This window comes from Dermochelys coriacea, chromosome 2, assembly GCF_009764565.3.
Source record: "Dermochelys coriacea isolate rDerCor1 chromosome 2, rDerCor1.pri.v4, whole genome shotgun sequence".
In the NCBI taxonomy this organism is placed as follows: domain Eukaryota; kingdom Metazoa; phylum Chordata; order Testudines; family Dermochelyidae; genus Dermochelys; species Dermochelys coriacea.
The window spans coordinates 190362859-190389864 of NC_050069.1; the positions used below are offsets into that span (position 1 = coordinate 190362859).

The 27006-nt window shown below is 42.8% G+C and overlaps 1 protein-coding gene and 1 long non-coding RNA gene across 4 annotated transcripts in view; one reads left to right on the forward strand and one right to left on the reverse strand.

Moving 5' to 3' along the window:
* Positions 1-27006, forward strand: part of LOC119850899 (C-C chemokine receptor type 9-like) — a 52012-nt gene that overhangs the window by 17973 nt on the left and 7033 nt on the right. For 2 of the 3 annotated variants that reach the window (XM_043508899.1, XM_043508898.1), the window contains exon 2: positions 3843-3903. In XM_043508899.1, coding sequence (XP_043364834.1) covers positions 3886-3903 — 18 coding nt within the window. In that variant the 5' untranslated portion in view covers positions 3843-3885. Of the gene's footprint in view, positions 1-3842; positions 4370-27006 lie in introns of those variants that run through there. The other variant, XR_006279269.1, reaches the window with a different exon arrangement.
* LOC119852229 lies at positions 275-1536 on the reverse strand. The gene is made up of 2 exons (XR_005291575.2): positions 1373-1536; positions 275-548 (listed from the first exon to the last, which is right to left on the reverse strand). It is a non-coding gene; the product is annotated as an uncharacterized LOC119852229 (long non-coding RNA).

Consider the following 27006-nt stretch of genomic DNA (forward strand, 5'->3'; position numbering starts at 1 on the left):
CCGCTGTGCAACCCAAAAGGATTTGCAGTAACATTTTGGAAATCGATACTAAGAGCAAAGAAGGCAATCACTAGCTAAATGGCACCACTGGGATGGCCACATTTTTCTTACAGTTATCCCTGGTGCACATCAGTTTCAGTGGGATTCCTATGAATCCTAGCCAGTGTGATTGAGATTAGAACCTGGCCCTCCGAAAATAATGTTGTCAATTACAGCTCACTTGGGAGATTCCCACTTGTTTAGAAGCTTTTGAACAAACAAAATGCAACAGAGGGAAGGATACATTGTTTAATTTTGGCTGGGATAATGACAGATAGTAATTGGAAAGGGTCAAATCACACTTCTAGTGGTTTGATTGACAGGATTCTCACTGCTGTATTTTTCTTCAAACTGCATCATTACAGACAAGCATCCAAAAGGGGATCAACTTGATTATGATGAAGTAGTTGGCTCCGATTGACTTAACAGCCATCCTGCTGCTTGTCACCTCTCAGTCTCAGGGTTTGCAGTAGGAAAATGAGCCAGTATCTTCAACATCTAAAATAGATCTGAACATTTTAAATTAAACTATGTGAAATAACAATATCTCCACCCCCATGAGAGCAATGCTGTGGCTAACATGTTACACACACCCAAGGCAGAATGTACGCGTGTCACCATTTTTTGCTCCTCAGTTACACCAGCATAAATCCAGATAACTCCATCTGCTCCAGTGGACTTATCTGAATTTACAATTATCTGATGTATCTCAGAACTGTAAAATAGCATCCTATTTACATGTACTATTTTTATATAACACTCTCTGGTGTTAATATTTATGCCTTAGCATTTTTGTGGGGATGGGGAATTTCAATCTGCTTCTTTTTACTACTGTAAAATTCCCATCTGTATTGTGATATTAATATCGTTTTAGGCATTTAATTTCTGTGGCAGAGCTCTAACCTCATCCCCATGGGTCCTGTGCTTCCAGGTGGTTTATGCTAGCTTCAGAGGCTCACTACAACCCTCCACGTAGCCCTTCTCTCTCTAGGGCCAAGGATACAGTCTACTGAGACCTTTTCATCATAGACCAGCAATGGAGGTTGGTGAGAGAGTTCCCACAGTCTCTGTTGCTCCTACAGTCTCATGCCAAAACAGCAGACCCTCCTGTCCTGACAGGGGCCTGTTTTCCCCTCCCAGGAGGTGTTTCTGTAGTGGGGGGTTGGGGGGAATCCAGGCCTGCCCTCTACTCTGGGTTCTAGCCCAGGGACTCTAATGGTAACAGCTGTTAGCAGTCCACTTTTACTGCCAGAGTTGCTACATTTCCCTAGGCCACTTTCCCACAGCTCTCCTGCTTCTACCTTTTTCACCCTTATCTTAGGGCTCCACTTACCAATGACTTCAGAGTGTCTTCATTAACCAGCCCTTCAGCTACACTTCTTCTCCTCTGGCTCCTCCCTGGCTGAGGGGAGTGAGCCCTTTTATATTATCAGAGGGGCCTTAATTAGAGTCAGGTGGTCACGTTAGCTTAATGGCCTCACCTGACTCTTTGCAGGTTAATTGGAGTCAGGTGTTCTCATTATCTTGGAGCAGCCCCTGCTCTGGTCAGTCAGGGAACAGAAAACTGTTAATCCAGTGGCTAATATATCTGCCTTCTGTTACTCTGCTGTACCCAACTGGCCTGGGTCTATCACATTTCCTTGTTTTTTAAAAAAAGGGGAAATCTGAATCTACAGATGTGAGCCTCAACTAAGCATGGGGTCACAAATTCAACTAAATGCACTATAGCATAGATATAATCATAAAAAGTAATCTACTGATGATATTTCAATGCATAGAACTCCAGGGAGCTACATAATTCTGCATGCCTCTGTTGCTCTATATGATTAAAATGACTAAAGCGTATATTTTTTATTACTTTAAATGTTATTTTTTAATCTATTTTTTCACCTGATCTTGTCAAAACTCATACCCTGTAGTGATATACATGCAAAGACTCCATTTTGCAAACTTTTCTCAGAAGTTACAAATATTCACATAAGTAGCCCACCATGAAGACGAAAGGTGGCCAGATCAGTTCCAAAGTTAGTACTTTTAGAAAAAAATTATTTTGAGTTGGGTGAAAAAAAGTATCTAAATAATGCATGAAAGAAGTGTTGTTGGCCAATGACAAAAAGGCTGAGTAGATTTTCTTCAAACCTTCACTTTTGGGCTGAGAGCAAGCATAAAAGATTTTAGACCTAAAGATAATGGTAATGTTATATATTGTGGTAAACCCAGGACAAACAGCTACAAAAGGGGGGTAGTAATTAAGTAAGTAATTAAAAGTAATTAAGGATTAAAAGACCCCTCCCTATCCACTGAGGAGAGAGAACCATGGGGAAATAAGGTTCAGCTGACTCCAACTACTTGTGACCTTTTTAAACCCTCCCCTGGGTGGAAGGAGGAGGAGAGTGAGGGAGTGAAAGGAGTAGGGAAGCTGCCAGTAGGCTGTTTACAGCAAGACAACAAACCTTCCCAGTAGGGAGGCTGTACTTACTCCCCAGAAGGGAAGGAAAACAAGCACAAGGGACTGACTGAGGAGAGGAGTAGCAAGACCCTGTGCTACCTATAAGGATTTGCCTTGCCCCAAACCTGAGTCTCTAAGACTAAAAAGGACTGAGCCTACTGAGAAGAACAAAGTATTTTGCCACACACACTATATATATATATATATATATATATATATAGTGTGTTGAGACAAACAAGGTATTTTGCCACACTATATATAGTATGTGTGTGTATATAGTGTGGCAAAATACCTTGTTTGTCTCAACACACACAATAAATATTAATAGCATAGCTAGTGATAATACAATGAGGGATTGGATGATAGATTACCACCCATGAATAATAAAAAAGGAGCGATTTAATGAGTGAGCACAGATGACAAACACAGTTAGACAGATCCAGTGAGTGTGTGGTCACCTGCTGAGTTGGCTAATAGTATTTAAGGGGAAAACTCTAAGTCTTTGCAATGTTTGGGATTAACTCATCGGTGTACAGTTGCACTAGTGCAAACCTCAACTGTAAACAAGAAAAGCCATGATTTGCACTACCTTAGTTTATCCCTATTTGAATATAGGATTGTTAATTGGTGCAAATCACAGGTTTCCTTAGGCCCATTCCTGTCCACCCTTGGGTTTTACATGGTTCCTGGCTGTCGATGACTAAAATTGAAACTAATCCCAAGTAGAGATCATGGCCTATAGAAAAAGACATTTCCAAGACGGAACGAAAAAGATTAGATAACTAGTCATTGCAGAAAATAGAGATGTTTTTAAACTAGAGGCTGTTAATGAAGACAGGTGGATTTCCCTGCTAGTTGTGACGCAATTTGAGATAATTGTTTTTCACTCTCAGGAGCTTTTGGAAAGTTGTGTTAGATTCATTTAACAGTTTTTAAAGAAAAAAGTGTGAACCCAGGGACTGTACAGCTTCTTAAAAACGAAACAGAAGTAATCCTAGCCATTAGAAATGTTTAACCTAGACAGAGCACTTGAAAAACTGCAGCCAGTATGCTGTTAAAAGCAAATGTAAATGCCATAGCATATTTAGAGAGGTTTGTTTTTGGAAATTTGTGTTATGAAAATGAAGCTGCAACTATGACTGAAAATTGCAGGGTCAAATCCTGCTCATCTTACTCATCCACTGAGCCCCCTGGATTTCAAAGGGACAACTCATGTGAGGAAGGAGATTAGGATCTGGCCCGAAGGCTCATTTGAGAAGGCTTTCTGTGAATATGCCTCGGTTTTACACTCATCTCAGTCCTGTCTCAAAGTCTGTATTTTACATGTCACTTACCCACCTTATTCCCTCTCAAGTTCATAGTGTTGTTTTCAAGACTGAATAAAGATCTGACTGCAGATGGCATTTACGAGCATGGTGAGTATAAATCTACTACTGCCGAATAATCTCTCTCTCTTCCCCCCTTTCAATTGTGACCGAGGCGATAACATCATTCCCTAAGGTGCTACAACACATTCCCCTGAACATATTCTAGAACTGTGTTGTCCTCTCCAAGCTAGCAATGAATATCTGTTCAGTCCTGGATGCTGCTGCCATACCAAACAACTTGGCTCATGCAAACTAATAGTATGGTTCAGCCAAAAGATGCTGGACATGAATTTGCCTGCTGAGCTGAGAGTATAACTGTACTTTGCTCTCCTATTGGATCTTGCAACTGAGGATCTTAAAGCACTTTACCCTGAAACACCTCTGTGAGCTAAGTATTATTGTCTGTAGTTTATAGCTGGGGAGCCAGATCCTCAGCTGATGTAAATGGGCAGCTATGTTAATTTCCTACTTCTGTGTGGTTCTCGCCTAGGGAATGAGAAGCAGAGAACTTTATTGATTTGCTTAAATTCACGCAGGAGGAGCATAGATTGTACCTATGATTTAACAGCAGGATCATGCCTATGCCCCAAAGATGGGGAAGCATCAGAAGATTCAGGTGCTCGCTCTGGAAATAACCTGTTCTTGCAAGACATCTAGATACCCTGATTAGAAATGTTGCATTAAAAGGGCAACATCATTTCCTTTTTTTTATATATATGTAAAATCAGATATATAATTATGTAGATAATATGTAAGAAAGAAATGGCCTGATTCTGATGACACACCCATTTTACACAGGTCTTACTCCACTGGGCCAGAGTCTGATCTCTGTCACATTGGTGTAAATCTGCAGTAGCTCCACTGATGCAACACCAGTCCAAGTCAAGTCAGAAAATGGCTGATTGATTCCAGTGCAACTATTCTGTATTTACAGAGTTTAAGCAAGAGGAGACAGGCCTAGAGGGTCCTTTTTGGAGTAAAAGTTCTATACACCAAAAAGTTCACCGGAGTGACGTGTCTGCCATGAAATTTTAGCCTTGTGCCTGTATTTCCTAGAATGTGTTGGCTAGGTTCTTTGTTGGTCTCACTTTCCTCTGGGCACAGCAGAGAGAGGGAAGACACAAAGTTGCCTGTTCAAGGTCCCTGATTATGAGCACAAGGCTAAAATGTCATGGCAGACACATCGCTCTTGTGACCTTTTTGTTCTATTTGAACTTTTTTTTCCAAAAAGGACTTCTTGGCCTGTCTCCTCTTGCTTTAACTCTGTAAATACAGAATAACTGCACTGGAATCAATCAGCCATTTTCTGACTTGACTTGGACTGGTGTTGCATCAGTGGAGCTACTGTAGATTTACATCAGTGTGACAGAGATCAGACTCTGGCCCAGTGGAGTAAGACCTGTGTAATTACCATATTTGTAATTTTCTGGCAATATGGCATTTGCCTTTTATCCTCTGGTAAAGCTGGACGTAACTAACAAACAGATGCCTGAATGAACCACAGGTTATAAACTGAGCATAATAAACTGGTTCAGAAAGTGTATCCAGCCTGAGGCCTGTAAGGCAGAGAGAGGAAAGGAGTGGAACCTAAGGTGTGGGAACAGTTTAGAGAGACTGGAGATGGGTCAGTCTCACACATTATGCAATTATAATGTCCTGCGCATCTATAGCATCTGCTGCTCAGTGGTGTCAAAAGCACCTCACAGCATGAATGAATTTAGCCTCTCAATATTCCAAGTGCACAGGGAGACTGCGACAGAGTCAGAAACAGAATCCAGCTCAGGGTCTCCTGTCTCGCTCTTCTGTGCCATAAACACAAGACCATCCTTCTGATTGACAAGATCTGGGCATAAGTGGTGCACAGCTTTGCTGTCTGCTCTCTTCTGCTTCCTAACATGCACTAGACTGCACGTCTCTTGGTGGCCATTTTAGTTTCAGTAAGCACTCATGGAAGGAGCTCTTTCAGTGTTATCATGGCTCCAGGACGAGTGCAACAGGCACACAGGCCATTGGAATTAAGGACCATATTCCCAGCTAGCCTCCATTCTGAGCACAGTTTTCACACTGACCCAGCGGCATGTACAAAGCCTAAATCGTTGTGCACAAAGAAGGCAGCTAGACACACAATGACCTGACTGGTACATGTGCGGGCAAACGGAAATACACAGGCAGTTTTGAGATTGCAAGTTTCAAGAATGCTGAGGAAAACATGGTACAAAAAGGGAAAGATAACTCTTGAAAGTAAATGGTAAAGAAAAGTCCCAAAGAAAGAACTAAGATAGGGCTTATGCATAGAAGACTTTGGTGACAAAGCCCCAAATTGCAAGTAGAAGTAACAAAACTGCCATTTATCCAGGTGATGTAGGATTTATTAACTTATTGAGAGTTTGGCCTTACAAGGCGTGGAGCATTCCAAGTTAATTCTGAGTGCCCTCAGCTATCATAGACTTCAGTGAGTGTTGCTTGTGCTCAGCATCATGCAGAAGTGCTCAGCGCTTTGCAGGATGGCGTTTCAACACAAGGTGAAACAGCATGAAAAGAACATGAATAGACCGATTACTTTTAGTACACAAGAGAGCAAAGCATCTTATGGAAAATAAATCCTGAGTTTGTGTCTGTTTGAGAGATGCTCATTGCACTGGCGCATAAAATAAAACCAATGGACACATTTATGAACCTCACAGCACTTTATGAGGCTTTTTATATTAAAGTTGTTCTATCCTATTCTATGCACAAAGTCCTACTCAGAGTTATGTCCTGCTCTGTTACACTAGTGTTAATCCAGCAAATTTACATCAGTTTTCTTTTGCTGTAACTGAGAGCAGAAACTAGCTCAAAGTTCTTACCAGTCTTTATTCAGGCAAAAGTGCCAGTGAAATCAATTAAGAATTCAGGCTGACTAACTTATTATACAATGTGCTGGACAGGTTCCAAATGGGGCAGTTTTTCTAAGCCTTTCTGTTCAAATTATAGCAAAGTCCCATACCCTGCAATCTAATTGTTCTATTTCTGTATAACACATTAGACTGTCATTGCTTCAAAAACCTTCTGATGACAATACAAGGAGATCCAAGAAGTGACTCATAGGCAAAGTAGCATGACTGGGTCGCAACCTTTCTGTATGAGAAAATACAGATTAGGTTTCAGAACACTCAAAAGCTTCATGTGTCAATTAACCCAGGAACATGGTTCACCAAATACTACACAGTAAAGAAGCCATTATTTCTGTTAAGGAGAATTGAGACTTCAAAGGGCTGACAAAAAAGTAATCCTGAAAGTGACATGCAACCAAGTGGGGGTATTTTGAAGTACAGTCTTTCACTTTTTTTCCCACATTGGGGGATACGTGAAGAACAATGATGGAGAACTAATCAATGCCTAATGGGTAATTATCTACATAGTTTGCTCTGCTGGTGTAGATTTTTTGATTGGAAGATGCTAATGTGGTTTTCTTGCTGTTTGAGAAGCGGGTGCACTGTCTATCGTATGTAAAGATTCCACTGCTTTAGCCAAAGCCTGAACTCACTGTGGTTCTCACAGCTGCGCTAAAAAGGCACGGCAGAATAGGAAAGAGAGAGAATAATTTAAAAAACCTATACAAAATGAGCTGCTTAAAAATTGGTGTTACAGAAAGAAACGTTTCCACTGATGGGACAAATGCAGCACCATTTACAGGGGGCCCAGTGAGTTGTGTGCACACGAGGGCAGAATTTGGCCAATATCATGTATATGCTTGGTGGTGTAGTTTCAGCTCTCCGCATCATGACTGTTTGCTTTTCTCACGGGCTTCACCCTGCAGCCAGGCTACTTCCTGTGTAGTTTTAGCACGTGCTCGATTCATAAGGACTTACACAGCACAGACAAAAATTGAACAAATACGTGACCTAATTTGGCACAGACTCACCTGTCACAGCCTGATTTGACCAAAATAGTGCTGGGATGGGGTGTACTGCCCAGAAGAGGTGCCGCCTCTGCCAATCAGAGCACAGCACCATCACCTCATAAGTCCCAGCGTCGGGCAGAAGAGGCCATCTTTTACCAAGAGCGCATGTTTTAGAAATCGTGGTAACATGGCCTCCTTCACCACCCCCCGTGAGAACTTCGGACTTTGTTTTATCCCCGAGCACCTTTGGACTTGTGTGGAGAAAGCGCTACATCAGTGAGAGTTCTGAGGAGGACCCTTTGGCCCAACCGTTGGTGGATACAGTGGAAACCAACCCCGAAACCCAGATGCTTGTGAGGCACCCCGATGAGCGTGATGGCCTCTTGTTGTCCACTCCCCTAGAGGTGGAAATGGATCGTGGCTTGGGGGAGTTACGGGCGGACAAGTTGAACGGAAAAGACAACGCTCAGGGAAATGAATGTTTAAGAAATGACGGCCGGGGGTGGGGTGGGGAGCGTAATGGGGTTAGGAACCAGGGATTGTGTAAATCAAAAACCAAGCAGGGGGGTGTTTATGCTGTTTCTTTTCTGAAAAAATCTCTCGACAGCTCGGTGATGCCTTTCTAGAGGCCTTTGAGAACTTACACATTGGTAGCCCTGTGGGAGTAAATGTATTATGCATCAGCTGTTTTTGCACATGACTGAGACACAGATCTCAAGAGGAAAAGGACAAAATGGAAGAATGAACCAGTACAGACAATGTTTGTTTGGCATTATCCAATACATTTTTTATAAAGTAACTTTTCCCGCAGTTGCTAGGCCCTGCAAGAATTGCAGAAAAGGGGTGTTTCCACCTCGTATCCATTTTTCAAAAGCCCAGACTTACCCAAGGGGATTATTTAGGGGACTCATGAGCGAGATCCCGCCAGATCAACACACCACCGAGTTTGTGTCGGCAGGCCCCAAAACATATGGGTATAAGCTGTCGGGAGGAAAGGCCTGTATGAAGGTCAAAGGTATTACCCTGAACGTAGCAAACTGTGAAAAGATCAACTTTGACAGTTTGAAAGATCTAGTCCTGGACTATTGCATGGGCCTGCAAGAAAACCCCCCAAAAAAGATAGAGGTGCAGCAGCCCTCTATTGTAAGAAACAAAAATCAGTGGCAAATAGAGACAAAAACACTTAAAAAACCACAGAAAGTCATTTACAACAAGAGGGTTCTAGGAGAAGGGTTTAAAACCCTGCCCTATGGCTTTTGAAAAATGGATACGAGGTGGAAACACCCCTTTTCTGCAATTCTCTGAAAAATTGAAAAACATTGTCTGTTACACCTGAGAATATTGTGTGGTGTTACAGTTGTTGGCAACCTCTGTATAAAGAACTGCTCTGTAAATATCCCTTTATCAGTTTTGTGGAGGGGCTGCCTGATGCTTTTGACGATGACAGTTTGTTTCCTACCAATAAAGTAAACATGATTATCATAGATGATCTGATGAACTCTGCTTGTGAAAGCAATGAAATTGAGAAAGCCTTTACCAAGTACGTGTATCACAGGAATCTGAGCATTATGTATATAGTTCAGAACGTATTTTGCCAGGAAAAAAAGAGTCGCACTATTACCCTAAACACAAAGTACATGGTTCTGTTCAGAAACCCCAGGGATAGATTACAAATTGCTACACTCGCTCGGCAAATGTACCCCGGCAAAGCTCAATTCTTTCTAGAAGCCTTTGAGGATGTTACCAAAAGGCCTTATGGCTACCTGGTGGTGGATTTAAATGCTTCCATGCCAGATGCTTATAGACTAAGAACTGGTCTTTTCCCTCCAGACTGGCCAGCAGTTTATACTTTAAAAAGAACAACAGCTGGGTACAAAAAGAGATGAATTATTGGCAGGCCCCTTTTTAACAGCTGGGGCTGCTGACTGAAAACGTCTAGCTGTGTGAATAGAAACCTGGGCCTTTTAAAATTACTTAGCAAATCATCCCCGCAGCAAAGGAGGGCTATACTGTGCTCGGCCTCTGATGATCTAGTAGCGGCCATCTCAGAAATAGCGCTCAATACCTTAAAAGGAAATGTACCTTTAACACAGAATCAAGTGCGTGTGCTGAAAAAGAAACGCATGCTTATAAAAACTGTGTGTAATAAAAGGGTTTCACTTAAAAGAAAAAAGCATCTGGTGAAGCAGTCTGGGGGGTTTATCGGACCACTCTTAAGTTTTGCTATCCCTCTTATAACGGGTCTTTTAACTAATCAATAATGGAGTATGCAGAAAAAATGTACCTAGGGCCCAGCCGCCAGTTGGAGCAATTAAGGGCTCCCCTTCCAGCAGAGGAAAATATCAGAACGACCGCAATACACTTACTGGATGCTGAAATGAAGTCTGTTCTTCAAAGAACTGACTTAGGTGAATATGAAAAGGCTAAACTTTACAGCACCGTGCTTCAAAGGTACCTAACGTACGTGAAGCAGAGCGATGTGGATAAAGGAAAAATAAGTCTGTTTCTACCAGAACAGGAACAGAGTGTGATTGCCAAACCCTCAGAAACACCAAAGACCTCAGACTCTGTTGCTCAGGAGGTGTTGGATAACGTGAATAAGCGTTATAAGAAAAATGCATTAGTATTGCTAAATAAGCTGGGCCAAGATAAAAATATCTCTTCGTGGAACGATAAAGGGTCTTTTGTGTACAAAGGCTCTGTGGTTAATGGTTCTAACATGCTTGATTTAGTCAGGGCCGTCACCCAGACGCGCTCTGTTCCTAGCAGACATGTACCTAAAGGATGGGTGTGTTTATGAATGCCATGGCGGAACTGAACATACCATCTTCCGTCATGGGCAACGCGGACAACAGAGATCTTTTGGACTGCCTCAAGGCCTCGACCGCCGACACTGGGGTGGATCAAGAAACCGTGAACCCTTTTTTGCCATCTAAAAAATGAAAATTGGCTAAAAAAGCCGAATGGCTCAGTGTGTGATCTTTTTCACGTTCTAATTTTTTAAACGGGTAATGTTTTGTTTTAAATAAAACATTTCTGAGTTGGTCATTGTGTTTTGTTTTTCTTTTTTGTTTTTTTTTTTAAAGGGATTTTTAGTGTAACTCCTGCTAAAGGCATCATTATCCACAAACCCTAGGACAAGCATTTTGGGTAACTGTCCCAGAAACAGGTTCTCCTGGTTACTGACCCTGCTACCCGCAGGGATGCTAAACACTTTCATACCCACACAGTCCACAGGGTATTTAGCATTAGCGGTAAGCAGGGCCTCAGCGTGCCCCAGACGAATGCTCGGGGCCACCCGTACTTTCTTCACAAAAAGGAATGCTGATAGAATGCGTAGTTTAAAACCTTTGGTTCCACTGCCCATTAAACAGAAAGCAACTTTACTGCGCGTCAGTTTAATTTTTACATGCACTCCGTTCAACAATAGTTTTTCTTGAAAAAACAGGTTGCTGTGTAGATGACCCAGAAGCTCTACTGTTCTGCTTTGGGCAGTCAGCTTTGCATGCTTCACAAACCCTAGATTCTCGCCATCCAACCCCGTTTCTTCGTGTTGTCCAGCAGTGTCTTTGTGAAAGAGGCCAGTGGAAAATTGTGTGGTGAGGGTGTCGTTGCTGTAATTGAGCACCGATTCTATAAAGGCCCTGTAAGGGTAATAGTTGTTGCTTTGGCTTACAAGGCGGTCTCCCAGCGTGACATCCAGTTGACTAAAAATAGAGGCCACTGGGTAATTCACCAGGCCCACCTTGGCATCTGCGGCGAGTTCAGTTCCGTCTCCTTTTACAATCTTGCAACACAGGTACAACAGTGTGTTGTTTAAATCCATATAATCTACGCCATTCCCTGCTATAAAAAAAGTCAATGGGTGCAGACTCCGTAACAGCCGATAGAGGTGGCACCTCGATGTAGATGCTTTTCTCAATGCTGGTCTGCGTAGGGGTCATTTGGAACAAGTGTAGTTCAGATTTGGTGCACTCTTCAGACCCGCAGTGAACAAAAGCCATGTTGATTAAAATATCTCTCTTTTATCAGGCAGAGAGTGTCTCCTCTTTCGCCCAAGCTTCCTCTTGGACTTTCGCTTATGGCCGACCCTGTGGGTCAAAGCCCTTCTTTTAAAGGGTTTTGGGGGACCTGTGTGTCGTGGGTATGATTCATTTCTCTTTCTCTTCTTCCTCCTTTTAATGTACATCAGCCCCGATCCTTCCTGTGAAGCTGTATTCCCCACCTTCTCCAGAACAGCACGGGAGACATGACCTATCACGTCTTTAATTATGTTTTGAGTGGCAGTTTTTACGTGGGGTTTAATAATCTCTAGCCCCCGCCTCAAAAGCGGTATGGCTTTTCGAAAGAGGCTACGGAATATTCCACCCACACCCCACCCCATACATCACGGGGACCCCATGATATCCAGGAAGGGCATATCCTGCCTGGGCTTTGTAATAGTTCCTGTAGATGTTGGGATCGCCGTAATTTTTTAGGATCACCATAATAGTGTTTTGCTTTTTAGAAAACTTGCTCTCTCCGGGGATGCAGGTGTAGCTTGATGATCACCTTGCCAAAGCGAAATGAGATGTTTCTGTTCTGATCTGTCTTTGATTCAATGGTAATAGTGTTGATGTGATGTTTACCGATAGGGACGTAATGAGGTTTATCATAGATGATGGTGACAAACTTGTTATTCCTTCCTTGGACGGGGACACAACGTAACAGGGGAACAGAAAAGTCCCCCACAAACTGGTGTTCTATGTTGTCACTGTACCGATACAAGGAATTAAAACCCCCTGTAATGTCTGCTGAGAAAGGGAATTTTTGGACGCTGCGTTTTGGGGCCCAAACCCAGAATGTTACCTAGCTCCCCGCTGGTAGAAAACATATAAGTAAAAGTGGTGGATTTAAGTCTAATTTTTCTACCCACAGGGTCGTAGTTCATGACCATCTCAGGCGGTCCGGGGTGATGAGCCACGGTACTGTTCATATGGTCCAGTAATTCGGGTATGGATGAATAATAACCTTGTCGTAGGATGAAACTCCACGCCATATCTCCAAAGGTGATATCAAAAGGGGTGTCTTCGTTGATAGTGTTCCAGCTGTGTGGGTATTGTATTTCCACTAACCCCACCTCCCAGGCATCTGGGAGATCCAAGGGCTTAATTAGCCGTATTGTAAAGTTCGAGCTGGTGTTTTGGGGAAAAACTGCAGAGCTGACGTTGCTGGGCAAAGTAATGTAAAACCCGCCCTCGCTCATTTTCTCTGTCTTTGTAGGAGGAATAACTTTTGTTTGTTTTTGTTGTTTGTTTGTTGTTTGTGTCTAAATATCACAGAGCTGAGAAGCTTTCACCCAGCTGTTAAACTTATCAGGCCACCCCAACCATTTCACCAATCGTTGCTTTTTTCGCCCTTTTCCTTTCTCTGCTAGTACTTTTTCAATCCTGTCTCGTTTGGGGGTTTACTTTTTGTAATTCTTCAGGGTAAAAAGATCCAGTAACTGTCTCACCCTTGTAATCTTTTAATCGGTATACCGGTCTCTGACCCCTGGTTAAGGCTTCATCCACTATCGGTAAATGTTTGTTCATAACCTTTTTCAAAAGCTCCTTTGGTTTTAGATAGTCTCACGTGGTCACCTTTTCTAAAAGGGGCAACAACCGGTTTTATTTTAAAACCATCTCCATAACCTGTTTTCCATACCTTCAGAGAATTTGAAGGGTTAACATCAGCGGGTCTGGTACGTATAGTTCTGTGAAAGCTCTGGTTGTAACTCTTTATAAAGTCAGGTAACACATCGATGTAGCGAAAGGTGTTATGGGCTGTAAAATATCTCCAAATCCTAGTTTTTAAAGTTCTGTTAAATCGCTCCACAACCCCTGCTTTGACTTCATTATTAGTAACAAAATGGTGAATGCCATGCCGTTTTAACAATCTGCTTAAGGGTTTGTTTAAAAATTCTTTCCCCCGATCGGTTTGTAATTTTTGAGGCCCACGCCCTTTAAAAATAGCTTTAAAGGCCTTGGATACCTCACCACTCATCTTGTCTCTTAGGCCTAAGGCCCAGGCATATTTGGATATAATGTCTACCACTGTTAAGATGTACTTAAAATTGCTGTTGTGTTTGGAGAACCGGTGCATATCCACCAAATCTGCCTGCCATTGCACATCCACATCTGAAACAATGGTCTTGTTTCTTTTAAAACGTATTCGAGCCAGTTTGTGTAAAGTGTAAGTATTCTGGTCTGAATGCCAAGCTGTTACCTGTCTTCTATTTAAAGTTTTACTATGCTTTTGGCCACTTGAAAAAGAGAGTTCACCCCACCAAAGCTCCCATCTTCCCGGGGGTGTAATATATTTTCTTTAACAGAGCCGTCTCAGGAGACATGACTGTTACTGGCACCATCTTTTACTAACACATGTATGGGTGGGGGATGACATTCATATTAACACATTTAAATAAATTTTATTAATCGCCTGGTTTAACACAACCTTTTACAACCGCCTGTAAAAATGGACGCCATGACTCCTAACATGAGGGAGTCTGTGCTGGTTCATTCTTCCATTTTGTCCTTTTCCTCTTGAGATCTGTGTCTCAGTCATGTGCAAAAACAGCTGATGCATGATACATTTACTCCCACAGGGCTACCGATGTGTAAGTTCTCAAAGGCCTCTAGAAAGGCATCATCGAGCTGTCGAGAGATTTTTTTCAGAAAAGAAACAGTGTAAGCACCCCCCTGCTTGGTTTTTGATTTACACAGTCCCTGGTTCTTAACCCCATTACACACCCCACCCCACCCCCGACCGTCATTTCTTAAACATTCATTTACTTGAGCGTTGTCTTTTCCGTTCACCTTGTCTGCCCATAACTCCCCCAAGCCATGATCCCCTTCCCCCCCTGGGGGGGGGAACAAGAGGCCATCACGCTCATCGGGGTGCCTCACAAGCATCTGGGTTTCGGGGTTGTTTCCACTGTATCCACCAACGGTTGGGCCAAAGGGTCCTCCTCAGAACTCTCACTGATGTAGCACTTTCTCCACACAAGTCCAAAGGTGCTCGGGGCCAAAACAAAGTCCGAAGTTCTCACGGGGGTGGTGAAAGAGTTTCCACGATTTCTAAAACACGTGCTCTTGGTAAAAGATGGCCTCTTCTCCCCAATGCTGGGACTTATGGGGTGATGGTGCTGCACTCTGATTGGCAGAGGGGTCACACGCCCCTCTTCTGGGCGGTTCACCCCATCCCAGAACCTGCCCTATTTTGGTCAAATCTGCTCTCAGCGTGGCCTGATTGGTAGAGGTTGGTGGGAGGAGTTGTTAGAGGGGTCACACGAATCATTTCCGGGCAGGTCACCCCACCCCCAGAACTCGCCCTGATTGATCAAATCTCCTCTTGGGGCCCGTCCTAGTGGGACAAAACCCATCCTGATTGGTAGAGGGTGGAGCGAGGAGTTGTTAGAGGGGTCACATGACCCACTTCCAGAGAGGACACCCCACCCCAGGAACTTGCCCTGATTGGTCAAATCTCCTCTCGGGGCAGTCCTAGAGAGGTGAAAACCCTCCTGATTGGTAGAGGGAAAGTGGGAGGAGTTGTTAGAGGGGTCACATGACACACCTTGCTTCTGGTCATGTGACAGCCTTGACCCCGGAAGTAATACCCCAGGGGCGGGCCTTCTGGTGAAGGGGGGCAGGGGTCAAGGGGTGGGCTTAAGGGGTCAAGGGTGGGGTTAGGGTTTGATTGAAAGTAGGGCCCTTATACTACTCTTTCACAGTATAAATCTCCTGTTTCTAAATACATTATCTGTAAAACCCTCGTATTGGCTTGAAAATACCTTTTTTAAAACTATGGACCAGCGCCCCCTTTTTTGCCTCTGCAACACCCCAAAGATCAAAGGAGCTACAAAGCCATCCACCTGGAGCTGCTGGGGATTGCCCAGGTGGCCGTTGTGGAGCTGCCATCCCCTCTTAGCCACATCTCCATTTGATGTGGGGGTGTGGCCGGAGCACAGGGCAGACTCAGCTGCTCCCCAATCAGCATAACAGCCCACTGGGATGTGTCAAAAGCCAGGGTAATTTAGATATGCCAGAAATTATTCTAAATTATACTAGGGCCAAACCAGCCCCAGTTACGGTAGTGGGCAGGTGCAGCTGAAGCTCTGGACATTGGCTTTTTCCCCAATGGAATTAAAAAAAAAATACCCAGCATTTCTGACATAGTACAACTGCTACATTTCTTACCTCGTTTGTGTCTCAGCTTTATTGATAACATAACCTCACAACCTCAGCACATCTCTGATAATAAACGTGTGCTTTTGATGCTGGATGCTGTTTTTCAGTGTTGCCAACACTTACAGTTTTTAGTGTTTTTCACTTAGCCCCAGCTGCTGGAGTCATGGGGTTGCTGGAGAATCTCATCTTTTTGGAGAATCTCAGTGTTCCTTTTTCAATAAGCAAGTTTCTATCCATAATGCTTGCAGAGAAAAGTGTGAAAATGTGATGCAAATGCACCCTAAAGACTCAAAAGCAAAAAAAGATGAATAAAAAGCCCAACATTTATTATTTTAAAAAAATCTCATGATTGTCTAATAAATCTCTAGATTTTGGGGTGGTAGGGCAGATTCATGTTTTTGAATATTTGCGGTTGCACTACTGTTTTTTGCAGAAGCAAAGCTACTCTGGGCCCTACATGAACAGCATATTTAAAAAAAATCTTAGCAACAGAGTGATAGATTTAAAAAAAAGTAAATCCAGAGGCCACCCTTCACCAGATTATTTATAATATATTATAGATCACAGTTTGGCCTAACACTTGACAGTGTCTCTTTAATTTATGTTTGGCATTTTAAGAAAAATATCTTAGTGAAATTAGTGTTCTAGCTAAACAGTAGCAAAATGCTTTTAAAATCACACCTAAAAGTTTAAGGAAAATTAGACTTCAGTTAAACATCCATTATATTGCATAGTGTTCCACTTTTAAATATTAAATAAATTCTCATTTCCTAAATAAGAATAAAACATCACCTCAGCAATAATAATAATAATAATAAAATAATATGCTGGTAAGTAATGAAATTGCTACTGCATAATTTGTTTATTGCTTATGTGCTACTCATTTTAATCTCATTTCCATCTTTATTAGAATATTTTAAATTTAATCATATTTTGAACCGTATAGAGCTCAGTTGTGATGGTCTCTGACCTCTCTGTTCCTACAAAGAAAAGGACCCCGCATCTTTCTTTGACACATCTTCCCACGGCACTTTACATGTAGTACTGATATAATAAGAAAGACAAACTGGATTGTCAACTAAATGGCATGTCTTGAGACAAGTCAGGGTCCTGGCAGGTTAACATAGGGCCCGATCCAAAACCTGTTGAAATCAATGAGAGGACTTCCATTTATTTCAGTGGGCTTTGGATTGGGGGCATAGTGAGGGCATTTATGATCTAAAAATACCCTGTATTGACCAATTAAAAAGTGCATCACCCATAAACAACATCCATCCTCTTTCATTGCTATTTATAATAGCAATAATGACCTCAGCAATAGGGATTACTGACCTCAGTGCTTACAATCAGCATGAATAATCTGTGCCATCACAGCAACAGTGCTATCCCAAAGAAACAGAATCCATTACGGCTGGGGAATGGGACAGAAAAATATACATACCCATGTGAACCTCAATCCTTCTCCCAAACTGAACTGAACCTTTGATAAAGAGCCCTCCCACCCCCATCAAATGCTCTTTTGTGCCCAAATTTGTCTCCCCTTCCAAGTCCTCTACAATCAATCAGCCGGATCCTTCAGCCTAGACTTGGAAACTCCCACTGTTTTCTGTTCCCACCCCGAGGTTTCTTTTCCCTCCTCTTACTCCTCACAGGGCCCCCTACATCAGCTGCTATTCCCAACAGGAAGCTGTCAAATTCCTGGCAGGCTCTTCTGGGCTTCCACCAATTGCTGCATTGAAATCTCTCATGGTCCTAGGTCTCCTCGGGTGAGCAATATTCAGTCCATTCTGAGATGCCTCTGACCCATGAGGAGATCTGATTTGAAAATGTCCATCAGCCCTCACATTTTTTTTTCAACTTTCTTTTGATAAACTGAAAACTTTTCAACTGAAACCCAAAAATCTTTTCAGTTTGTGTAAACCTGCCCCCTGCCACCCCAAGCTCCACAAAACAATCCTCAGATTTTGTGCAGAAAGCAGATACTTTCTATGGAGAAGATTTTTGTTTCAACAAAAAACCTATTTTCCACCAAAAAAGGGTTTTGATTTAAAACTTTTAACCAGCCCTGCCCACAAGTGCATGAGATTTTAATACAGAAGCCACCCTGGGCCCAGCAGAGACTGCAAACCACTGGTTTGTACTGGGGAAATAAACACGGGGGGAGAGGAGATGGAGAAAGTGAAGCATGAGGGCTGGGTGGACAATTGAGAATGGTAATAGGAGTCACCAGATTTAACCAGGAAATGGGGAGGAAATCATTTGTACCTGGAGGGAAGAAGCAGTGGAGTAGGTAGGCTGGGGTAGAGGAAGCAGGGATAAGGGGAAGGACAAAGGCAATTGGCCTGACTGGGTTGGTACCAGGAGAGAGAAGGATAGGAGGACAGGGGAGAAGGACAAGGACTTCACTAGGTTTGGATATGCATCCAGTTTTGGGTGGACTTATCTAGACTGGATCACACCTGATGAGGTTCACCAATTGCGACCTTCCACTCAGTCTATAGAAAGGAATCATTCTCGTCATTTGTATCCTTTGAGTTTTTATTTTTGTGTGATCGCTGTGGTTTAAAAGAGCCAAATCAGAAAAAAGAAACATGGCCCTTTCCCTTTCTTTAGTGTCACACAAGAACTGCTGATTTTTCCCGCCAATTATACACCAGATTGTGACACGGTAAGTTGCTTTGAGAGAAACCTGACTCTGCAAGAGCTCCCATTGATTTCAGTGGATCTGCTTACAGAGTAGACTGATCAAGAGCGGAAGAAACAATTCTTAATTTTACATCTGTAACAGCATTTTTTGTAACAGGTATTACAAGTCAGACCATTTTTAAAATCCATTTAGACATATTAAATCTAAATTGAATATCAAAAAAGTGTATTTGTTGCTTATAAGTCTGAAATAAGATAAGAATGATCCTTCAGTGATACCTATCTGTAATGTCTGAAGAATTGCATAGTTGCATTTTCTTAAAATTTTGAGTTGACCAGAGAATGTGTTTTCCCGCATTGAAAATGTTGAGGGTTTTTTTTTTCATATTTATCAAATATTTTCAGGGGAAAAATCCAAACTTTTCAACAACAAGAAAATGTTTTTTAGTTTTCAGCCAATTAAATTTTGGTTTTTTGACAAAAAACATCAAAAATTTTTGTTGAAGGAAAGTTTTTGACCACACCTATTGAACAACCTGGCTTTTGAGCAGTCTGTGCATAGTATTGAAACATGTGTGTTCCTGTGAAGGTTTCTTTTTTGTGTTTACAAAATACTGTACATACTTTGTTTTATAACTATTGCATAGCTTTAATGGGTGGTCAAGCAGTGGTAATTTCAGTGCTTTCATACACATATGAATAATAACATTTCTTAAAAAATATAATTAAAAATAACATCATATTTTCAAAGCTGTGGAAAATCACTACCATCATAGATCACAGGTCATTCAACAGTCAAGAGATAAAATACTTTTTGAGATAAAGCTGTACAAATCAAAACAAAACAAACGAACAAAAAAAACCCCAACAACACAAAAACCCCACAATAGCAGATTGTGTTAGTTTATCTTAGGTAAAAGTCAGATCATAATAGCTGGTTAAATCCTGTAATCCTTACTTAAGGAAACATCCATTGGACTTCGAGAAGTTTTGCGTGAGTTAGGACTGCAGGATTGGGTGCAGTAGGGGCATTAACTACAAGAAGACAATCTGGACTCAATTGGCTGAACATAATAATGCAGTAAATTCTGTCATTTACCATCTCACAGTTTAAGAGGATTGAAGGATGGAACAATGTTACAGAATCACGGGAAACTATCATTAACAAAATCTGAAACTCAGGCCACTGAACCAATTTTTAACCCCTTTTTCTTAATAGCCAGTGTAACAACATCTACAAGCGATAAAACACTCTTTATTTCAATCTCTACATTCAAACTCTACCTAACTAGAGAAGGTGTCAGCAAATATCAGTACACAGATACCACAGTTTCTGACTTCCACCTGCCCTCTGATAGTTTCCTTATGAGAGTTACAGCGGGTCATAGAAGTAAGTACCTGGAATTGAAAAATCAAAACAGAACTTGGTTTGAAAGCTCTACCTCTACTCTAGGTTTGGAAGAGATATTTAGACATATACCTTCCTGGGAGCAAAAAGAGGGCCTGTGTGTGTGTGTACAATAAAATGTATATAAAATAGAAATTATTCCTGAAATACAGCTGGCATTACTGAGCCTTTTGCTGGTGATTGCCACCCTATTGAAAAGGGAGAACATTTGTACAAGTGTTACAATAGGAAGCCTAATATCTCAAACTGTCGGACTTCCATCAAGCATCAGAGAACTTTAACTCTCCAAGCAGGAAACTACTGAGATATTCCATTTATCCCTCTCACCATGTAATGGAAGATGGACTTGTACTTATAAGTGATTTTTAAAGATTCTGGTACTTGGTGTGAGAGCATTTCACGTACAAGCAGAATGGATTGTTTCAACATGTAGATTTCTTACTTCACAGTTAGTGGGATTAATGTCTGGTAACAAGCAAGCATGTGCTTCAGTGCTCTGCTGAATGGTGCCTACATTCTTTCATTACTGACACATCCTTATACCCAGCTGTGTATTAAACAAAAAGAATGACACAAATAAAATGTAAGAAAAGCAAGCTTTACTGGCTGTCCCTCAGATACCACAGAATATGCTCCAAGCAGAAAGTCTGGGATAAACACCTTAACACGTCTTCACCAAACATGGCCACTCCACCTGAGAAGCAGATCACATGAGGGAATAGGCCACCCAAATACCCTGAGAGAACCTGCTTCAATACAGATATAAAATTCACTCCAACTGCATACCTCTAGTTGTCACCCACCACCCCATCGTGGAACCCATAGGGGGTATCATCAAACATCTACAATCCATACTCGATGGGAACTCCATCCTGAAAGAAATCTTTCCTGAATCCCCTCTTCGGGCCTTCAAACAAATCCCTAATCTCTCCAAACTCATCATGAGAAGCAGCTCCCCACAGACCAGGCCACACCAACTCAAAGTGGCACCAAACCCTGCCAGAACAACAGGTGCAAAACCTGAAGACATATTCCACTGCTACAATCCCCACAACAACACAGCTTTCAGGATCCACGGGTCCTACTCATGTGGTATCCCTCACTCATTGTACTAAAATCCCCAACAATAACTATGTGGGTGAAACCAGACAATCACTAAACTCTTTTATGAACTCAGACAGGAAAATGATAAAAGACAAAAACATCCTTTTCCCAAAATGATTACATCATATCTGACCTATCAGTCCTCAAACGAAACCTGCACAACACCTTCAGAAGATGAGCTGGGATCTTAAATTCCAAAGACCAGCTTGGATCTTAAATTTGTAACTTTGGCTGACACTGAAAATCATGGTCTTAATAAAGAATCTGAATTTTATGGTTTATTACAACAATTGTAACCCATTTAACCCCTCTTTTTAGTTATTGACTACAGGTGGGTTAATGGTCCACATCATCTTGAATGGACCCTTAGAATATGTGCTAACACCTTATGCTAAACAATCTGTTTGATCTTGTATTTAGCTGTGATACTCTGAGTACCTTTCCCAGACCTGAAGAAGAGCTCTGTGTAACATGAAAGCTTGTCTCTCATCAACAGAAGTTGGTCCAATAAAAGATATTTACCTCACCCACCTTATCACTTAAGTTACTTACCATGCTAACATCGTTCATACTGAGAAATGGATTTTTAAGGAAAAAAGATTTACAGAGCAAATGCAAATGAGCAGCTAAATGTCACATGGTGCTCTCTCCTGGGGATTTTGGGGGTAATTAACCCTAAAGCTCACATTGTCAGTGAACAAGCAAACTACATATGTGCCAGTGTTGGGAACCTACAACTATATCTACACTACAGACCTTACATGAACACAGTTGTACCACTACAGCTGCGCTGCTGTAAGGTCTCCTGTGTAGCTGCTCTATGCTGGAGGGAGAGAGCTGTCCTACCCGCATAATTAAACCACCCCAATGAGTGTTGTTAGCTGTGTTGGCTGGAGAGCCTCTTTTGCCAACATAGTGCTTGTCCACACTGGCACTTTTGCCAGTGAAACTTATGTCGGTCAGGGGTGTATTTTTTCACACTTTAACACTTTGTCAGACTGCCTCAATACAGTGATATATTTCACATCTATATAATTCGCTCTTCAGCTCATTGTCTTGTTCACAGTATCTCCACTGGAGTGGGTCTGATATGTCATTGTTTAGAATCAAGAGAAATCATCTGAGCAAAGAGCTAACCGTGATCTGTGGTATAATGATACGCTGTAATAAATTCATTGTTTGACATCAAAAATCAACATTTGCCAGCAGATAGCACACAATTCCCATAGTTATTTGTACTCTAAGTATGGGGATGACTGTGGTATCTCAGAGATTACTGTTAGGTAACAAATGGCTGAATTTTAATGATTATTGTTCCCAGGCCAAGGAGAAATGTTTAGCTTTTATTCATGTTAGTTCTTACTGTAGATGAAACAACTACCAAAGTCACTCAGATGACCCTCAATTTTAAGAAGCTGATGATATTTTTAACCCCGCCATCCTCAATCTATTGTTTGCCTGTTTTTCTTTACTGCTGCCTTTGCTTGGGTTCTCAACAAAATCCCAGCACAGACCAAATCACCTTATTGTAGTCAAAGTATAAACCTTTCTCACACCTGAGCCAAATTTTCAAAAAGGAGAATCTACGGGTGGGAATAAGAATGATGGGTTTTGTGCTCATCAGTTCAATTAGCTGCTGTACAAGTGACACACTCTATTGCCATTGTGTGTAAATGTTAGCACTCGAGTGGTGTGTGTCCAGGGGGTTGTAGGCACACAAATGCAGGCTGGGTTGGGGCTCTTTAGAAGATTTACTCCTATTGTGGCATATACATACCCATCAGGACAGAAGCCATGGACAGCAGTAGCTATGCCAGAATCATTTTGGGTAGAGGTGGCTGATGGGAAATAAGCCCCTCCCACAAAGGCTCGCCAAACACCGAGATGAAGACACCCCCCTGCCTCTAATGCAATGTCTTCCTCCAGGTACTGACGCACTAAAGGCCTCTCTCCAGAATTTCTGTTCAGGGGGTCTCAGTCCCTTCCTGAACTGTAGCTATAGTGGGAGGGAAGATTTCCTGGCCCCAAACGGACAGGCAGCCAGGAGGGCAAGCTGATACTCTCCTTATCACGGCTTAAATTCTCATAGATTATTTCCTGAGCCCCCCCATGGTCTCCCCTCTAACATGCTATAAAAACTCAAGAGCCCATGGGGGATGGGGTGCCCTCAAGGCTTCAGCAATTGGGCTGGTGGAGGTGGGGAGCTTGGGGCTTCAGCTGGAAGGAAGGGCATCTCGGGGTTTTAGCCCTGCGGTGAGGCGGGGGTGCCGGAGGTTGGAGTTTAAGCCTCATGGGGTGGGATGCAGGGGCTCAGGGCTTTAGCCCCACAGGGTGGGGGCACGGTGGCTCAGGGCTCCAGCGCCACAGGTGGTGCCAGAGCTTGGAGCTTCTGTCCTGTGGGGCATGCTGGGACTCGGGGCTTCTGCCCCCTGAGAGGAACTGGGGCTCCCCGCAGGTTTTAAGATATTTACTGGAACTCTGCTCTGGACAGCTCTGACTCCTTATCATCTCTCACACCCACCATGTAACCCAGGTATATTCCCATTATTCTCCCACTGAGGTTAATGAGAGTTGTGCTCACATATCCAAGATGCAAATTTGATGTTTATTCTTTAAACCAGACAGTAATGAAACTATTCTGCTTACATCAGTTCTCCTGACTTCAGCAAACATATCTCAGCATCTTGGGCCACTTGCAATTCTTCTGAGTCATCAAAGGTCAATGGATTACGTGTGCTGTTTCTATGGCAAAAGGGAAGAAAACTGTTATTAAGTATACTTGGAAACAGCACAACACAGACAAGTAACCACTGTAGTACCACTTGCACACATCTCCAACAGTAGATTCTTTTCAGTTATTGAGGGACAAACTTGATCATCTTTACAATTTGCAATACAGCACCACCCAGAGGCCCAGACCAAATTGCAGCACCAGTGTGCTAGTCACTGCATACATACAGAAAGGGACAGTTCCTACCCCAAAGACCTTGCAGTGCAAATAGAGAAGATAGGCAAAGGTAGGGGAAAGAAATCATTGCTAGCTCTATTTTGACAAATGGGAAACTGAGGCACAGAGCGATTTAAGTGACTTGCCAGGAAGTCTGGACAGATCCAGGAATCAAGCTCAAACCTTGTCCCAAATCCAATGCCTTACTTCCAAGACCTGCTTTCCCTGAGTAAGAGTGAGGAAATTCACAGTAAGAATAGAATAATGAACTGTATTGTATGGGTCAGATTCCTCTCTGAATGATGGTAATGTGAACCAAGAGATGTGTCTATCAAAATCAATCAAGTTACAGTTGGATGACAGGAGAACCAAGACTGAGCACAACAACAAAGCGGACAAGATCTCCAAGATATTTAGATATTTAGTGGAAGACACGGCATTTGCCAGCAGACAGGTAAATCTATACTGAAACCAGCTTCACTTGTCTTGATGTTCCTGCACCACAGCTCTCATCTCCCTACTACGCACGTGGTCATGAAAACATTCTAATGTCCAGTTACTTAGCGAATGTTTTTACTGTGCTTTGAAGATGTAGGATAAAAACCTGTGTGAACAAGAAGTCAGCTTTTCCCCATGACTAAAGACTCTGAGTTAGAAAGTCTGCTCTGTGGGGGTGGTGATAGTGGGGGGAGGGAGGGAGGGAGAAGACTGTGGTGACAACAACCTCCCCACTTCAGGGGGCCAGCACAGCCTTAAAAGTGGTTGCCACTGGCCAGAGAGTTGGTGAGACCAGGGCAGTTGGGGAATACACAGATTCAGTACATCTCCTCAGCAGCTGTTGTGCATGGGTTTCCTGTTGAGCTGCAGGCAGATTTCAAAAGCGGCCTTTTACCCTGATAGAGGGAAGTGAAATTGATACTGGATCTGGACTGCAAAGTGTTCTATAAATGTGTCATTATTTTGACAATATAACTCAAAATGCTGGTCCATGACAGTATACTTTGACAAGAAGTATCATGATAAAACAGCAAATCTTCTGCGCCTATTGGAAATAGTGAATGAACCAGGAACAGCAATGTATTGAACATCAAATTATCATAGACTCAACCCTTCCACGCCCATATGTTTCTCTCCATTACACGCTACTGTGAGTAGAGTGGAAGACCTCAGAGTTTGTGCAAAAAGTGGTGCATGCAAGGGAAGCATAGCCGCTGCATCAAACACATATCAGAGTAGCCTGTGAAATACTGGGTTGGGGGCTGTAGAGAGGCAGAGGAAAAGGAGTCTGAAAGCAGCCTGTCTGCACCATGTTCCCCATTGAAAGTCATGGAATACATATGGACATCTCCCATGTAAGTTAATGCTATTCTAAGCTGTATTTACTTTGCCTATGTACTCCATTGCCTCCATCTGAGGTGTTTCAAGAGCCAACAGTAACGTGCCAACTGAGCCAGTTATGCTGCCATTTGTATGGAAAAGTCCTGTAGATTTTAATATGTAAAAAACAAATAGGGTTCGATAGAAATTCCTGCAAAAACCTAAAAAATATAATAGAGCATGATGTCTCTTTATGGTTTTCTGAATCATCCTACAGAACTGTATAGCAAGGATTTCATTCTCTAATACATTCTATAGAGCAGTTCCAAACAGCTATAGAAAAGTTCATTTTCTATGAAATTCTATAGAACTTTACGATAAGGGGGATGATGGGGTTAAGGCTAGCAGCAGTGCAGAGAAAGCAGCTAAGTGCAACAAACCCCACCTCAGGTCATCAGCAGGGTTTGAATGTGCACCTTCACCAGTGCACAGACGTCCACCACTTTATAGAAGGAACCCCATTAGCGGGAAGCGGTAGTAGGCTTTTAGCTTCACGATGGATTAAACACTAGGGGGCAACACTGTCAGGAACTCTGGTGGCTCCTTGCACAGTCACCTAGCAACCCAATGAACTTGGCTGGGCCCAATGAACCCCCACTGAGTGACTGTGCTCCCTGATTGGACAGAAGAGCCAACAGATCTCTATTAAAGTCTGATAGCAACAGTAGCACAGTCTCTGCTCAGTGTGTTCCATGACTGCAGCTGCACCAGACCTGCTTCCCTTACCAGCCCTTGCTCTAAACAGTGCCTGTCCCTGCTCCTGCCCTAGTCCCTGCCTTCCTCAGAACTCCTGATTCCTGACTCCAAGCACTGGTTAGTCTCTTGACTATGACACCTGCTCTGCCCTTTGGTTCTGTTCTGGCTCCCAACTTCTGTCTCTGACCATTGGCTTGTCCCCTGACCACACCTCCTGATCTGCTCTGACCACTAGGCAAGACTCCTGTTTCGACCACTAGCTTGCAATGCCTACACCTTGGTGTGTAACAGTTTGAGCAGCCCAGTAGACAGCAGGAGAGGCCTTTGCCCCATAGCATGGAGCTCCCCTACAGAAGGGCAACAGCAGGAGTCCAATCCACCTTTTTGGACATTGTTGGGGAACTGCGGGCTCAGGTCACAGAATTCAGTGAGAAAATGCAGCCCTCCAGGCCCAGTACAAGACCAGGCATTGTCTTCTGTCCCTGCAGTTCTCATATCCACTTTCTGAATGACCAAGCTGCTCGTACCCGACAAGTTCAACAGCTATTATGTCAAGTTTCATGGGTTCCTTAACCAATGTCATCTCCAGTTCGTGTTACTGCCTGAGCCAAGCCCCAGTAAGGGGGTGAGGGTTGGGTCTGCGATCCACTCCATCCCTTAACAAATAGGCTGCTGCCTCTCCACCAGAATTTGGCAACCCCTAGTTCACATGTCAAGTGGACTGGAAGAAAGCAGACATTACAACAGCTTGGACTAGCCTCCCTGCCTGGCCTTTACTCTGTACAGCAGAGCCCCGTGGAAGGACAAAACAGGGCCTCCCACAGCAGGCGCGGGATGTGCTCCCATGCACTCCAAGCCAGATGAACTGGCCAGCGTAGAGGGG